General features: G+C 36.4%; 2 protein-coding genes across 2 annotated transcripts; both read right to left on the bottom strand.

The window, feature by feature from the left end:
• Positions 1-6,276: 6,276 nt before the first annotated feature.
• On the bottom strand, positions 6,277-9,382 carry LOC149939338 (uncharacterized). The gene is made up of 4 exons (XM_090179131.1): positions 8,755-9,382; positions 8,420-8,556; positions 6,976-8,312; positions 6,277-6,793 (listed from the first exon to the last, which is right to left on the bottom strand). Exons 1-4 carry the CDS (start codon positions 9,380-9,382, stop codon positions 6,277-6,279), a joined length of 2,619 nt encoding a protein of 872 aa, XP_090035257.1.
• A 124-nt stretch (positions 9,383-9,506) lies between these two features.
• Positions 9,507-10,993, bottom strand: LOC149939337 (uncharacterized). The gene is made up of 2 exons (XM_090179130.1): positions 10,048-10,993; positions 9,507-9,976 (listed from the first exon to the last, which is right to left on the bottom strand). Exons 1-2 carry the CDS (start codon positions 10,991-10,993, stop codon positions 9,507-9,509), a joined length of 1,416 nt encoding a protein of 471 aa, XP_090035256.1.
• Positions 10,994-17,179: the final 6,186 nt, after the last annotated feature.

Raw genomic sequence — 17,179 nt, 5'->3', positions numbered from 1 at the left:
AGGGCTGGTTTTATTAAAAAAAATTAAATTTTATAGTGTTAATTTAGATTAAATTGAAATAAAATACTCTGTAACAAAAGAACATTAATTCTTAATTAGTAATAATTATTAACAATTATAAATAATATTATTAATAATAATTATTAATAATGTTATTAATAATAATAAATTATGTTATTCATAAAAATTATAAAAAATTTGAATAATTGTTAATATTAATAATTAATATTAGTAATTATAAATAATATTAGAATAACTATACATAATTTGGAATAATTATTCATAATATTAGAATTATAAATAATATTACTAATAATTACAATTATACATATAATATAAGAATTATAAATATTATTTATAGTTACAATTAATAATAATCAGCTAGGATAATACCCAAGGCGCCACCTTAAGCCTAAGTCATCAAGCGACTTTTAAAGGCCTTAATTCAGGTGGCCGGATTATAATGCGTAGGTGGGTGGTGGCAAGCCACGTGAGCCAGAAGCTCCCTACACTAAGCATTACCGTTAATCTCAACAAGTTTTTATGGAAGGGGAATCCGAAGAGCTCGGGGGAAAACCCCTTTAAAATAATTAATAAATAATGTAAGTTGGTGGCTTGGTTAGACTAGCCGATTATTATTAATTATTAAAACTCAATATTTATTTATTTATTAACTGAGTTCATTCATCGTGCTATCAGAACGAAACCAAATCGGACGCTCTCGTTTGGGAAGCTTCTTAAAAATTAAATTTATAGTGAGCCCGGACGCGCGAGCGCAGAACACTAACCGTGATTTATTTTAACAAATAGAGTATAATAAGTTTTGTCCACATTTTACCGCTATAGGAGCAAGGGAAAAATAACGATGGACAATTTTGCTACTTCTATCAAGCTTAACAACATATTTCAATTCGAAAAAATCGGTCGAATCTCAAATCCCATAGAAGTGCGATGTCCTTTACTGCTTTCTAGTAGTTTAAAAATTAATTTAATGCACAAACTATTTAAATTTAATTAAAAATATTTATTTTTGTTTTAATTCGATCCATTTAAGGGCCGACACTTCGGTAAATCCATGACTTTATTGTAGGCAACATCTTTTGCGTCATCCGGATTATTAACAGCCGCAAATCTGAAATTAAAAAAAGTCGTGAAATATGTAATTCCGAAATGGAAGTGTCTATTTTGGCCTGTTTATATAAGAGCCCGTTTTTCGGGGTAAACTAGCGCACCGTGAAGCGATTAGCTATTTTAGCCCGAAAAACAGGCTAAGATAGTCTTTGACACAATTTTAACCTTTTTTTTCTAAAATCGGACGTAATAGTTTAGCCTGTTTTTTTCAAGCCAAATTAGTCTTGGCTGCGCGGCGTGCACTATTTTAGAATTATTTTCAGGCCAACGAGTTTGAAGGCTAAATTAGTTCTTATAGAGGCAGAAAACTAATTCGGCCTTGGAGAAAAAGTGAAAATAAAATCAGGTCAGAATAGTGTTCACAGCGCGGCCGGGCCTATTCTCCTCCAACGTTTTATTTTTTAATTTGTAAGTGCATTTTTGTTCGGGGTCTTTTACAAATAATGTCACACATTTGGTTGGTCCTGAATGAACAGAAATCTTATAGCTAGGGTTAATTCAGTTTTTAGTTTCCTTTATCTAACCATGTCAGTGCCGCGCCGTTGTTTATAATCGAAGGAGTTTTCGTCCCCCTAATAAAAATGCGATTCTGAAAAATTTTACGTGGTACTTGGTTACCCTTTAAAAATTGATATACTGATAGAAAAACATCTGGTGTAATGCAATGTAATTTACAGAGCAGCCGAGACCTTCCATTTGTTCGCGATACTTGGTTTATCTTTGAGTTATTGTTTTAGAAATTGACATAATAATAATAAGCTGAATAAAAAAACAAATATATGGTGTAATGCACTGTATATTTACACCGTGCAGCCGATGAATAGCTATTTTTTTACGGTACTTTGTTCCCCTTTGAGATATGACTTTGTAAATTGATATATTTAAAAAAGAAGTGTTATTTACAGTGGTGGCGAGACTGTTTTTTTGGCGTACTTGGTTCTTCTTATGCTTGGAAAAATGTATGGGGATGATATTAATATATGGTCTGGACCATTTGTCTAAATTATTATTACTTTTTGTGAGTGAAAACTATCGCTACACCCCCTTTCAGTGCACGACGAAAACAGAAATAATTTGCACATTAGCAGACGCTACTGACCATCAAAGATTTAAAATCGACTTCATTTCGCCTGTTAATTTATCAAATATATACTTTTGTACTTGTTTCATTCTCACAGTACAACACATGATAGCATCAACTCTCAGGGTACGTTCAGCGGGCCTCCCCGTTGAGTCCGCTGAGTCACCGGGCTCACCGGTTTTCTACTGAACGCGATTTTCACTTTCCATCGGGACGTCACAAAAATGAGCGGTGAGTTATCGAACTGCTCTATTAAAGTAGTGGGTTTTTGGATCGCGTGACGTAGATTGTAGAGGTTATAAAGATGGACGACAAAGAAAACCTAATTGCAGTCGCTTTAAATCACAATGGCGAAACCTATTTAGTTGCACTCAGAAAAGCGGACCATGACAGAGTTTTAAGGGGTATGATGTATTTAATATTATTTAAAAAAAATTGTTTTTAATTTCAATTATGCAATACATCCATTTAACTGTTAGGCCTTGGTTTGTTTACATGTGGCACATGCTTATTTTGTCCAATATTATTTTCAGATCCGAATTTTGCAAGATTTTGCTTAGATCAAGCAAAAGCGTTAGGAATTTTACCACTTAATAAATCCAAGACTAACCTAAGCTTATCAAAATACAAATCAACTGCCGAGCTTACGACTCCAGAAGATGAATGTGATGCAACGGGGCTAATAGGGATCCCGAACCCTAGTTTTCCTATAGACGTTGAGGAATTTCCCGATGACAACGAGAATGGAACTGATAGTAAAATTCTTTTATTCTGTTTCCATCCAAGATTTTTGTTATTTATAACTTTGGATTTTAATTTTCAGATAGTTCTGTAAGATGGGAACGGAACACAATATTGATGCTCATTAATTTGTTCAGAAAACACAAAGATGAACTCGAAAATTCTCGCAAGAAGCAACATGTTTGGCGGAAAGTAACAGATGCAATGTCTAAGAAGGGTTACTCGTGGTCACCGGATGACTGTAATGCTTAATTAAGGAATTTGAGGAGAACGTAAGTTTATATTTGATATTGATTGTGAACAATGTATTAATATCGTTGACATTTGAAAGAGATACAAGACCGTCAAGGTAGACTACGATGAAATGGACGCTATTTTTGATAGTGACCATGCTATTGCGCCAGTCAACGCGTTAAACTCTATTACTGAATCTACTGGTAAACTGATTTTAGATAAATTTCTTAACAATAAAGGGATAACACAAAGCTGATATAACCTATTATTTTTTACGATGCCTATTCCAAAAATGAACTCAGAAATGATACGTTACAAGATAATTCAAATTCAATTTTTAATTAATTAATAATTAAAAAAAACAGTTTTTTTGCTTATAACACAATTTTTCAATTCGTACTCCAATTATAGCGGCTCTTCATTATTCCTTTAGTAGTAATGTTAATTTATCGTAATTTTTTTAGCCACGAAGTCAATTTCCTCAGACCAAACTTTTGCATCTGGAATTTCACCACTTAGCTCTTCTTCAACTTCAGCTTCAACATCTACTACTTCTACACTTGAAGCCCCCATGAGAAAAATAAAGTTCGGGAAAACAAGTCAAGAAGCTCCTCAATGGTTTGAGGATTCGTCCCAGAAAACTGAGCAACTAGAAAAACAATCTCTCGAACAAACTAAGAACTTTCAAACAGAGCTACTGATTCGAAGAATGCTGTTTAGACGAAACTTGTTGATTCCTTAATGAATATGTGAAATTATTAGCTACATAAAATGAAAATTATCAACTACGTGTAAATTCATTGACTACATTTAACTAAATGAAGTTAAATTTTCAGATTGATTTTGCAAACAATCACAATGAGACGATCAAATTAATTTTCTTTTCGAGTGTCTATAGTTCTATTTCGAGTCTTAAAGTAGCCACAATATTACTACGTTTATTTTTGGCAGCATCAGCTATTGCATTTTTATTTTCCGCTTCTTCCACAATATCAGCTGTTACAGGGAAAACCATATTACCGATAATCTTCTATATCACTATTTCCATCAATAAATAAAATTAAATTATGAAGAACACACGAGCTTATAAGTGACTTGTCTTAATATTTCAATCTTCAAAATCTACCTTTTAATAGGGCAAAACTACGCTCTATCATTTGACGAGCTGAACTTTGATGCAAGTTGTAGTTTCATTCCTCCCGAGTCAAATGTCCATTTTCTTTGTAAGGTGTCATGGTGAACATATCCAATAGATAGGTACTATCTCCGAAAAGGTGGCCTTCGTTCACTTTCCTTGTCTCATTTTTCAGACAGTCGTAAATCTGGCTGGACCTCCACATGCGCGCATCATGTACGGAGCCACGCCATCCAGCACACACATCAATAAACATCAAATTTTCATTACAAACCCCTATGATGATAAAGGGAAATAATAAATTGAAAGACTATATGCATTAAGCACTTGTATTACCTTGCTACAATATGGAGGTTCGTCGTTTACGATTATAATATGAACTTTTGTTTTCTTCTGACTCTCTTCATCAATATGACAACCATCTACTGCTCCAACCACCATATTCTTCATAGCAAATGTGTGTTTCCTTTGGACAAATCAAATCTATCTGCTATGCTTCGAAATGAATCTGGGGTTGCAAAGAGCCATAGACATGCTCAAACCCACTACTCCAAAGACACTGACATGAAGTTCTTTTCAGCAGCTATCGCAGTTCCGTAAATTTCAATTAAATGCTGGAAAATAAAAGAAATTATCAACCAAATCATAACGATTGATTTTTAGTATTTTAACTTACTTCAACTGCTCTGCGGCTCATTCTGAAATGACTTTTAAAATCTTTTTCAGTTTAAAACGGTACTATTTTTTCCACATAGTCGGGAAATCGTACGGGAGTGGTCCGAGGCTCAGGCATATTTGCTAACATTGTTCAAATTAGTGATCCCTGTTCCATTTTCTTTGAAAAACTGTTAACGTTACTAAAGACTACGGCACTTTCTTCGATTATTTACTCGCTTGTAAGCTCATTTACAATTAAAAACAAGAATTTACGTTTTTTCGATTCAACGGACCAGAAAAATTATAGGCAGCCATTTTTAGAAAAACCAGGATTGTAAAAATATCTTTAAGCAGGGACTTGACGTCATTATGACCAAAACACTCATCGGTGGAAATTTTTTAAAAACAGATTTTATTCACGGGGAGGCCCGCTGAACGTACCCCCAGATTCAGGCATTTTCGGCTCTAGCAGACCTTACGGACACAAAAGATGGCGAGAAAACTTCGGTGCCGCTACGTCACTTAAAACTGTTTCGGTCGCGAATAAATACTAACCATTTAACGCCACGAGCGTCGAAAACGTTCTCTCCCTCATTCATAATGAGGACATGAGAACAAACTTTACACAGCGGAGCGCAGTTTGGCTTATCGGAGCCAGTGGTCCTATACGGGTTTATTAGCCATTTTAACTCATAAATAAGGGTCAAGGTCGCGGTATATTTGAGTGGCTACATGTACGTCATCACTGCTGTTTCTCTCTCATATAGATTATTCACGTTATGAAATATTCTCGAAATAAATTTGTACGTTGCGTTGAGAAATAATTATGAGATGTTTTAAAATCACACTATTGATATTTAATTAAAGTCATTGAATTAAATTTTACTATTTACATCGTATTACGATAGTAGTTCGTCGAAGACTGCCCCCGTCCTTCTATGTTGACAGGTTTTTATACTTATATTTTTACATTTTTTAACATTTATCAAGTTTAATTTTAACCCAACGTTTGAACTATTACTTTTTAAATACAACAAATTTTAACGATAAGAAAGATAAAAAAAATTACACAAAATTTTACACACTCCCCACCATGAACAGATCATGTTCATTTTAAGTAATTTCTAGAGAACACAATTAAAAAAATGAGCCGGAGACAAGCCAATAGGATCGTCTACGTCGCTGCTGACGAATGTAATAGCACTGGAATTGATAGTGGCCTCCGTTTCAGTTAAGATAGTAAGAATTTCTTCGTATGAGAGCAACGCTTTCCCGTAGATTTTTTTTATTATATTTTTTATAGAGCGTACCATTCTTTCCCAGAAGCCCCCCACCAGGGGGCTAGCTCCACTATGAATTTCCCAACGATTCCTTTGGAACCAAAAAATTCTTTAATTTCAGTTGACCTGATAGTGCTCCACAAGATTGACAAGTCCTTTTCGGCTCGTTGAAATGTCTTTGCATTATCAGAATAGATAATTGTACAAACGCCTCGTCTCGAAATGAAACGGCGAAACGACAGCCAGTATCGCTCCGTTGACAAGTCTGAAATTAGTTCTAAGTGCAAAGCACGAGTGACTGCACACGTAAATATAACGATATAAGCTTTCTTACGATCTTGACCCTCTTTGTAGATCACTGGACCAGTAAAATCCACTCCTGTTGTTTCAAAGGGTGGAGACTCTGTGATTCGATCTCTGGGGAGTGGAGCGGGAATTACTTCCATAGGCTTGGCTTTAAACCTTTTGCAGATTAAACACTCGTTTAAACATCTTCTCACTTGTTGACGTCCCTTCAGGATCCAGTAGCATTCCCTTAATTGGATTAAAGTGTCAGTAGTTCCGGAATGTAGCACTTCTGTATGAGCATTTAAAATAAATAAATCGGAAAATGGATTATTGTTTGGTAACAAAATGGGATGTTTTTGATTAAAATTGAAATTTGATTTTTTAAGTCTTCCTCCCAGTCTAATAATATCGTTGTCGTCGAGAAAAACTTTGAATTCGTAAATGTTTGACGTTGTAGCTCGGTTCTGAAGGCTTGTTTCTGTGTTTGTTTAATCCAGTAGAATTCGGCTCGTTGAAGTTCATTCGCTGTAAGTGGACCCGTGACCTTAGTAGTCCCGTTTTTACCATTTTGAAAAAGTCGTTGGATATGGGCAGTGACTCTCACTGGTCTTCGAAGAGTGCTGAATTTCTTTATGTCCAAGATCGGGTCGGCGTCCTTAGTTTCAGCTACCACAGATTTCACGATTATCTCTTCAAGATCCTTCTCTGAGGACAACTCCTTGGGTACGATGGTGCTGGGCCAATCTATCTCTGGACTCAACAACCATTTTGGACCATGCCACCACGCTATAGTTGAAAGCAACTTATCCATTGAAAGTCCTCTACTTAAATGATCAGCCGGATTCGTAGAGCCGCTGCAATGTCTCCAAGCCGTAGAATCTGAGAGCTGTCGTATTTCTTTAACACGGTTGGCGACAAAAGGTTTCCATTTTCGAGAGTAGCCAGTGACCCAACTGAGGACAATAGATGAATCAGTCCAATAATAAATTTTTGACTCACCAACTGGAAACTCGTTCTTCATATAGTTAGTCAACCGTGCAGCAATGAGAGCACCCATCAACTCCAATCGGGGAAGCGTGATTTTCTTTATGGGAGCTACTCGGCTCTTGGACGAAACCAGACTGATTATTACTCGACCATCTGTCATTTTACAGCGCACGAAAAGGACCGCCCCATAGGCCTTCTGACTGGCATCGCCGAAACAGTGCAATTGATATTCTTCTACGTCCTGACTTTTGTACGGTGACGTGTATTGTCGAGGAATCAAAATTTTCTTTAGGTCTACGAGTTCCGAACACCATTGTTGCCAATCTCCATGTAAGGGATCCGTAAGCTTTTGGTCCCAATTGATTTTCTCGACCCATAATTCTTGAAAGAGAATTTTTATTCTTATGGTAAAAGGTAATACGTAACCTACCGGATCAAAACTTCGTCCTGCTGCTTTTAGGATATCTCTCTTTGTCGACTTAGATGTTAACAGGAACTCTAGTAGGTTTTCGATTTCAAACGTGAACGCGTCTAATTGATCGTCCCAGGATATTCCCAAAACTTTTAAAAGTGATGTTCTTGGAATCTCAACTCTATCGTTATGTTGGCACTGCTCCCAATTTTCTAACTTCCAGCGTTCGTTAAGCTGTAGAGAATTACTCTTCCATTTTCTCAACGATATATTCGCTTTAAGCATTATCTCTTTGGCTTCCTTCGATCGTTGATACGCTGCGTCGACATCTTGATCTCCAGTAAGGAGGTCATCCACGTATAAATCCTGATCCAGTCGTTGGGAAGTTTCCGGGTATTCATCCAGATGTTTTTAACATGATAGCGGATTGTTGCTGCCAATAGAAACGGACTGCAAGTTAGACCAAATGTTACTCGTGCAAATTGAAATTCTCTAATGTTGGGTGCTTCAGCTGAAGAATTTAGTTCTACGATCCAGAGAAACCTCACTGCACTTCGGTCTTCCTCACGCAAGGATATCTGTAAAAATGCTTGTTCCACGTCCGACATAACTGCAACATTGTGGAAACGGAATCGAATTAGAATCTTTAACAGTTCTGGGTTTAAATTTGGCCCGGATATTAAACACTTGTTTAAGGAAAGAAAGCCAATTTCGGTAGAGGAACCATCGAAGGAAATGCGAATCTTTGTAGTACTACGTCCAATTCGAATTACGGGCTGATGTGGTAATTAATAACGACCATTTTTACAATCTGCTGTGGTTACTTCTTCTATAATACCCTTCTCTTGGTATTCACGGAAAGTCTCTTGATAAGCTTGATATAAGGCAGGATTTTTCTGAAGACGTCTAGTTAATGAACGAAGTCGATTAAGGGCAGTACCGTAGTTTTTAGATAAATTACCACAATTTTCAACCCATGGAAGCGGAACTTCATATCGCCCATTGGCGAATTGGATGTTCTTTTCAAAACTCTGTACTAACGTTTCTTCAATTGTAGAGAGAGACGATCCATCAGCGTCTTTTATCCCCAGTGATTCGAGTTCCCAAAAGTCCTTTAGTCGCTCAGATACTTCTTGGGATTCTTGAGCTATACCAAAGTTCACTCCCACTGCAGCTAGATTCACTCCGACGTGCATACTGGTTACCAGACTTGGACCTTGAACTTCCCATCCTAGGGAGGTCTCCAACGCTACAAGGGATTCGTTAATTCTTTTTATCTTACCAGTGACAATAGTCCAGTAGAAATCCGAACCCACAAACAACGTGAGGTCATCGTTTTGTTTATCGGAATTTGAAGGTAGAGCGTCTGCTAAAAATTTATCTTCGGTCCCAAGGTAATGTTTGATCTGATCTCCGGGTACCCTTATAGTAGCCATGCTTATTTCGTTAGACTACAAACTTCAAGGTCAATAGTTTGGTTATTTATCATACTTTTCAGGGTTAACTTCACTCGAGTATACGTAGTTTCTTCGGGTCTATTGGTTCCAAACGTATGCAACATCAATTTTTCTTCTCCGACTGGCTGAAGTCCATCTCACGTGAAATATCCTTGCGTATGAAAGTACGCTGACTTCCTGTATCAAGTAAACAACGAATTAACGTATTACCTTGAGACCCAACGATCTGTGCTCGGGCTGTCTGTAATAGTATAACACGCTGTCCAATGTCTCTAGGAACCACAGTCGTGACGACAGCATTTTTTGGCTCATTGTTGGTCTTTGACTTTTGAAAGTTGTCGTAATCTTGACACACGGCTTGATGATGCCGAAATTTACATTTCGTACAAGACAGCTTGATTTTACAGTCCCTTGCCCGGTGATGTCCAGTTACGCATTTGAAACAAAGGGATTTCTTCTTTAAGATTTCTTTCCTTTCGGATACGTCTCCGACTTCTTTACAAATTTCAGGACTGTGACCCTCCTTTTCACAAAACATACAGGCTTCACCACCAGCAATAGTTAGCGCTGAAGCTGAGGAAAATTTCCATATTTATTAGCATTATGACAGTTATCGTATTTATGAGAGTTATCGTATACGTTACTCTTGAATCGTCGTTTTGTTTCGTTGTCTTGAGGATCTGTTACGCCGTCGTAAATTTCCACTTCTTCTCGGCTCTCTACCTCTTTCAGAATGAAATCAAGAATTTCTGGTAGATTACATTCCCTCGTCTGCCTATTGAGCTCTACTCTTACTTCTTTTGGTATCAGTCGTAATATGATAGGACAAAGAATGGCACTGTATTGGTCAGAATCGACTCCCAAATTTAGTAGACTTCTTACTTCAGTTTTGCAAGTGTCGTAAAACTTTCTTAGTCCAAATACGTCCGATGACCTCATGACCGGCCTCATTTTCAGCAACTGATTTACGTGAGCGTCAATGAGAGATTTCTTTCTATCGTACCTCACTTTGAGAAGGGTTATCGCTGAAAGGTAATTTTCGGCTGTTATTTTGAAACCAGCTATAACTTCATATGCTGATCCTCCATGGTAAGACTTCAGATAGCTGAATTTGTCAACATCAGCTAGACAGCAATTTCCATGAATGGATACCTCGAACGATGACCAGAATGTCTGCCACTTATGAATGTCCCCGTAGAATTTCTCAATATTCAACTTAGGTAAGTTTGCCATCACTGGCTGCATTGACGTGCCTCGAACTCGGTTGTCGTCGCTGTTGTTCCCATTACCTGGAATTCTGTGTCTATACATGTTGATCTTCTGATTAGCGAAATTTACCCAATGAATGACTTTATCATGAATATCTAAAGCATTAGTGGTCTCAAGTTCCATTTCGTCTTCTGTCTGCAGGAAATCTTCGTAGCCAGTGTCGATCTCTTTTAATGCCTCCGCTTTCATATTTAACTTCTGAACGAGACTTTCTAGCTCTTGAACGTCGACTTCTACTTTTGGCAGCTCGGTTTCGATGAGATTCGAGATCTTCTTAACGGCAGATCGGTAAGCGGTTCGCTTTCCTTTTAGCTTTTCCATCGTCTTTACTCGTTTGACCTTGGATTTATCTCCGGTAAATTGAACTTAGATTGAACTCAAATCCTTGGTCCCGGGTTTCGGCACCATGAAATATTCTCGAAATAAATTTGAACGTTGCGTTGAGAAATAATTATGAGATGTTTTAAAATCACACTATTGATATTTAATTAAAGTCATTGAATTAAATTTTACTATTTACATCATATTACGATAGTAGTTCGTCGAAGACTGCCCCCGTCCTTCTATGTTGACAGGTTTTTATACTTATATTTTTACATTTTTTAACATTTATCAAGTTTAATTTTAACCCAACGTTTCAACTATTATTTTTTAAATACAATAAATTTTAACGATAAGAAAGATAAAAAAAAATACACAAAATTTTACACGTTAGGCTCTTATTATTTTCATCGGATTTTGACTGGTGAGACCTTTCTGCTTATTGAATGACAAAACTTTGTTACTGAAATACTTATTTAATAAAATTAATTATTCCAGTTACTAGAGTATAATACTTCACATGGCGCATGATTTGACGTCGTGGAAGTAGTGATTGGTGTTGCCAATAATAAGAAATCTAACGGCAAATACTGTAATTTAATTATCACATTAATTGACCCTAACATCACCTCCCCTTTAAAAAAAACCAAAAATCACACATGGTTTATGCACACGTGTTGATCGTCTTGGTTCAGGGGCTTGCTCTGGAGTCGGACTTCGACAAGACTATGAGATTGTCGAGGTTCTGGAGGCAGTTGTAGAGGCAATGTGCGTCCTGAATAAGTATCGCGCTTCAGCTTACGTTGTTGAATTGGTGACTGCGATAGTGATTAGAGTCGGGCCCCCTTTTTTTTAAAAGCCCGGCCCTTTGGAAAATTGTCCCGGCCCGACCCGGCCCATTTAATTTTAAAATAAAAAAACCGGTCCCGACCCGCCCCGACCCGAAATTTTCAAAAATTAAATTTGCCCGACCCGACCCAACCTGACCCGTAAAAATTAAAATTTATTTCTGCCCGACCCGGCCCGAAGGTATTTTTGTGAAACACACAGCTGGTGAGAGGGTTCTGTCATAATCTTAGCCTTCTATTTGGCTGAAACCCTGCGCCACTCTGCGAGCTTTATACCTCAAAATACTTCCCTCGGGGTCTTTCTTGATGGTATACATCCATTTACAGCCAATCACTCTTCTTGCTTCCTGACGTTCGACCACCTTTGTGACTCCACTCTCATTCAAAAATTCCATTTCAGCGTCCATTGCAGACTGCCATTACTTCTTTTGGGGGGAATTCAAAACCTCCTGGTACGTTCTTGGTTTTTGCACTTCGGTATGTACTTCAAAAACTTCATCTATTTCATCTTTAGTGATTGTTGATAAGAAAGATATCGATAAGTTATTCCTAGAAAAATCCCAAGCTGCAATGTCATGTTTTAAACCTACATCCTGCAGGTACTGATTTTCCCGCCGTCTGGAATAAAATAGTAAATATCAGGTGTTCCTGCTGTTACGCCAGTTCTCCTAAATATGACTTCTCTACGCCACCCCTCTGATAGCTAGGGACGTTGACTCTCGATGACAGGCTGTTCCTGCTCATTTGAAGCGTCAAGAACTTGAGCATTAGTTACTGGTGACTTAGGAGTCACTGTTTGTCTGTCAGAACTACTCTACGTCGTTATGGGTCTATCCTCCCCAGGTAGCTCAGTATCTATTTCAACAGCTTCATCTTGAGGCCATACAAACATTAAACGTTCTCTCTTTTAGACTTCATTATATGCTCCATTCCCATGATAGATTCGCCAAATCGTACATGATTAGTACAAAACTCCCATCTTCGCTCTATTATTTAGTTTGATTCTTCTCATATGCTTGGGTAAATGTGTGAATGCCAAACTGCCAATTCGCTTTATATGCCTGGCACCTATACAAACATAACCGTAACCTATAATAATTGAAGGATGGCACGCTTCAATTCAACGCTTGAAATTTAAAACATATATTGGGTTAAAATTAATGAAAGGACTGCTACTTCATGCGTTTAAAATATTTTATTCCAGGAGGTTTTGATAGGAATAAAAACATCTTAAATCCATGAAGTAGCAGTCCTTTTTATAAATTTTAACCCAATCTATTTTAACCGTGGTTCGAAACTTCAATATTTATGATTAAAAACATATAGTTGGCGACACAGTCAGAGCCAAGGCCTAACCACAATCATGATTAACGAAACACTAAAATAAGCCAGCTACTCTTAGCAACTTTACAGGTAAAAATAAATAATAAAAGGGAATCTTATACATTACTACTTTGGGTGTATTCTAGTCCTTAGTTTATTTATAGATCCTTATTTGCTGGTAGTGTATGCAGTGGGTTTTAACTAACCAGTCAATAATGACATGGTGAATTGGTTCAGTGTAACAAAGATCTTTAGCTATCAACCAGCGTTTATAGCAATTCATCTACCGAGAAGAAACCTTTCCTCAGGTAGACTAGGAGTTGCGATAAAAGATGTATTGGAATAATCAAGTTTATTTAGCTTGCATCAAGAGCTTACCGAGCCAATTTGATGTATTACCTTAAAAGTGTTTGTCAGTTAATTGAACCCGCTTATATCACTTGTTACAATTTATACCTTGACTAGGCTATGTAAATGCCAGATAATTAGGTAGAACAAAAACTTAAATCAAAAAGCAGGACCATTGTTTTACCAATTTTTGTACACTCGTGAAATCGCTGTTTTTTATTTAATGGTTTATTTTATAACTAGATTTATTTTAATTGCTATCAGCTAAGTTTTGAAATAAATATTTTCCCAAAAATCAAATGATATGGCTCATTTTCTAACAGATAATTCTTTTCGGAAATGTTGGCTTATAATAGTAATGAATCCTATTTTCATTTGTTATTTTATTGGTGTACAAACCATATTTAAAAAATAATAAAAGTAATAAACTGTGTAATAAATGCAACTAATCTAATAAATAATTAGAGTAAGAAAATTATATAATCAGATGAAACTAATTTTCATGCACTATTTTATGGCTTTAAAAAATATTTTGGATAACCTCTCATTCTTCAGAAACTGGTTTGCTTTCCCTTCGTGGTTATATTATATAAATATATTTTAATAAAATAACGGATTTAACTATAAAAATTATAAAACCTAATAATATAATTACAACAAGGAAATTATTAATTAGAAGAGCCAGGCTTTCATCGTCAAAATGCAAGCCAAACATAACCACGTGATAGCTTTTTGCGTCAAAAATCGAGCTCTCCCATTGGTCCGTGACTTTGGTATAGAAATTAAAAATAAAAGCGTCGCAAATTAACAGCAATCGCAAAACGTCTCTGCACCAGGCCCTTAATGTGTGAAAAAGATGCAGACGGCTTTTGAACGCTCAGCTTTTACAGCGAGATAATTTTGAATGAGCATTCACACATTCGATTTAAAACTCAGTCGGTAGGCGGCGATACTTCTGACCAAAGCTTAAACTACGCACGAAGCTTAAATGATTATATAGGACATCAAATAATATAGGATAATATAAGACTAAAATTTAAAAACGGACAAAGCTATTAACGATAGAAACCTTACCTTAAGCTAAGTTGGTTCCATTGTCAGAGAGGTGAGGTAGTAGCCGAAAATAATGCAGATTTTAGATAAGTCACAAATTAAAGCAGACGACGGTTATATAAGATATTTATAAACTAATGGCTGAATATAAGCCGAAAGATGAGTCCGTTACCCTCGGTGATCGGTGTATGGAGAAAATTATTATTTACGACCATATCGATTGTAGGTGGCACTGCGGCACTTTGCTTAGAGCTGATTGATCGTCGCGATATGTTTTATCGTATATCATGCTGCTACAATTTTTCCCTGTAACAATCTATATACCTATATACCTATAAACCTTTATAGAGGACATTTTATATAAATATGGGAAATGTAAAAAAATATATTATTTGTTATGAATTATAGGACCACTGGGTTCACTGCAAAATGTTTGACGATGTATAGATATCACCGGAAATTGTCTACCTATTTAAAATAGGCTGGACTCGTTAAGCCTAGCCGAGTTCTGGCTAGTTGAGTAAGAAGTATCCTATTGTAAAAATTAAATACTTTTGGAAAGTGAAATATTTAACTTTTTGTATAATGCATGGTTTTAAGATTAACGGGCCCCAAATTGATGTAGCGAGTTTATACAAATTTATTCGAGCATCCAATAACTCGAGGCTCAAGTTTAGTTGGCAGATAAAAATGTTAAGACCCACCCAAACAATGAATAAAAAAGCGAAATTTTTCCTTGAATGGTAAAAGTAAGTCTAAAGCGCATTAAATGACACCGGATTTTCGGTCAAATATGGAAGAAATGTTTTTTATTCCTAAATATGCAGTTTATTCTAGGTTACCATCTTCAATTTGAAAACCACCCCAATACCATTTTCCCTTTTAATGATTTTATTCCCCAAAACGACCATTTAAAAACACCCAACTAACAACCCTGATAGCTCTAGCGGACTTTGTGAGGACGAATAGCAAATATCAAAGACGTGGCTGTCATATTTCCGCCAAGGATGATCCGTCACAATCCCCAAGTATTGCCCCGTTGGCGATACATACCTTGTCACATATCACCACCCTGATTTTGGACGAGACGACTGAACTGTACCCCACGCTGTAATTCCTATAAAAGCTCAAAAATGAGTTCAGAAGGTCACGTGCCTAATAAGTGATGATTAACTTAGGGCGAGCGGTTAATCTTACGGTTCGTCATCTAATCAGCTTATCCTTCACGTTACCAGCACTACAGCTTTAAAATATCTTAAATGATGGCAAATTGATATAAATGCTCTTATAATCGGTCGGCTTTGGAATTACTCAAGTATTAATTTGGAGGCGCTGAGCACCCATTTGCGCCACCTCATATTCGTACTTTGAGGTTCAACAGGGGCGTGATAACCACGGGGGCATAGGGGGCGACGTGCCCTGCTTCTATTTCACAGCTACCTTTTCCCAGGGCAGAAATTCCGCAGAGTTGTAGTTCACTCTTGGTGGAGAGAAGCTCCTCCAAGGTTAACTCGGGATAATTATTGGCCACGGACGGACTCTAACGGTGTCCCATTTTCACACAACCAGACAGGTTGCATAAACATGCGACACATCTGTGTTTGGTTTTCTCTCTCTTGGAATTTTTTCAGACTCAGCCTATTTACCAAGTTTTGTGCTTATGAACCCTTACCAAAAAGAGAGTCTTACTTAGGTCGCCAATTAGTATCAATGTAAATTCAAGGATTTTTAAGTATTATATAAGCATAAAAAACTGAGACCAGAATTATGGGCCCTAAATAAAATCTATTATAGTTTCACTAAAAGAGTTGTTTAAAACTACACTTTAGTCTCATATTTGAAAACTCATATTTGGGGACTTGAAATAGACTTAATTGAGAGTTGATTATGGGTTACAATTTTAGATTAAAATAAGAGTCATTTAAGACTTACCTGTGAAGACTTTTGGGGATTTGAAAGGAACATAATTGAGAGTGGCTTAGAGGTTACAATTTGAAGTTAAAATATATTTAATCGTAAATTTAATGTTAAACTTTTGACTGGGTCCTTTTATCTATCTCTTTTTGTAGTGTTCTCTGAAATGAGTTTCTATGTCGTGCGGCGCCAATTATATGAATAAATGTAGTTTTGTCCAAACAATATACCAAATATTTAATCTGTTCTACTGTACTATACTTCTAAAATATATAATTACGACTATATTATATAATAGTCCAAACAACTGCACTCATCATGATGACTTCTACTATAATGGCCCCTTAATATTAAACAGGTAATATAAAAGCACAATGTTCAACTGCTCTGTTCTACGTTTTAGAAACGCATTATCGACCATTTTTGAATTTTTTCTTACTACTTTTAGGGCGCTGATTCTAAATTTGAATTTCGTTCTATCTTGGATGTATACTTCATTCATCCAAGGTTCTATCTGGTCTAGTTTTCGAGATGTGAAAATGCAAAAACGCATTAAAATCGAAAAGTTTTGAAAATACTCCGCAAATTTTAGTCATTACAGATGCAACTTTTAAAGAACAGAATTAGATATTATTATGGTCACTTCAAGAAAATTAAAAATAATTAGGAATAAATTGTGAAGTTAATATGATTTAAGATT

The sequence above is a fragment of the Leiobunum rupestre genome, chromosome 6 (assembly GCF_980474605.1).
Source record: "Leiobunum rupestre chromosome 6, qqLeiRupe1.1.hap1, whole genome shotgun sequence".
Classification (NCBI taxonomy): Eukaryota; Metazoa; Arthropoda; class Arachnida; order Opiliones; family Sclerosomatidae; genus Leiobunum; species Leiobunum rupestre.
Note: the sequence above shows the minus strand (reverse complement) of the source record. Positions and strands in the feature narration are given on the sequence as shown.

Coding starts and splice junctions, on each gene's coding strand:
- LOC149939338 (XM_090179131.1), bottom strand. CDS start 9,382: ATGGCTACTATAAGGGTACCCGGAGATCAGATCAAACATTACCTTGGG. Junction 8,557..8,754: donor AGAAGTAACCACAGCAGATT/GTAAAAATGGTC, acceptor ACAATGTTGCAG/TTATGTCGGACGTGGAACAA. Junction 6,794..6,975: donor CAAACATTTACGAATTCAAA/GTTTTTCTCGAC, acceptor AATCCAATTAAG/GGAATGCTACTGGATCCTGA.
- LOC149939337 (XM_090179130.1), bottom strand. CDS start 10,993: ATGGAAAAGCTAAAAGGAAAGCGAACCGCTTACCGATCTGCCGTTAAG. Junction 9,977..10,047: donor AACAAAACGACGATTCAAGA/GTAACGTATACG, acceptor AATTTTCCTCAG/CTTCAGCGCTAACTATTGCT.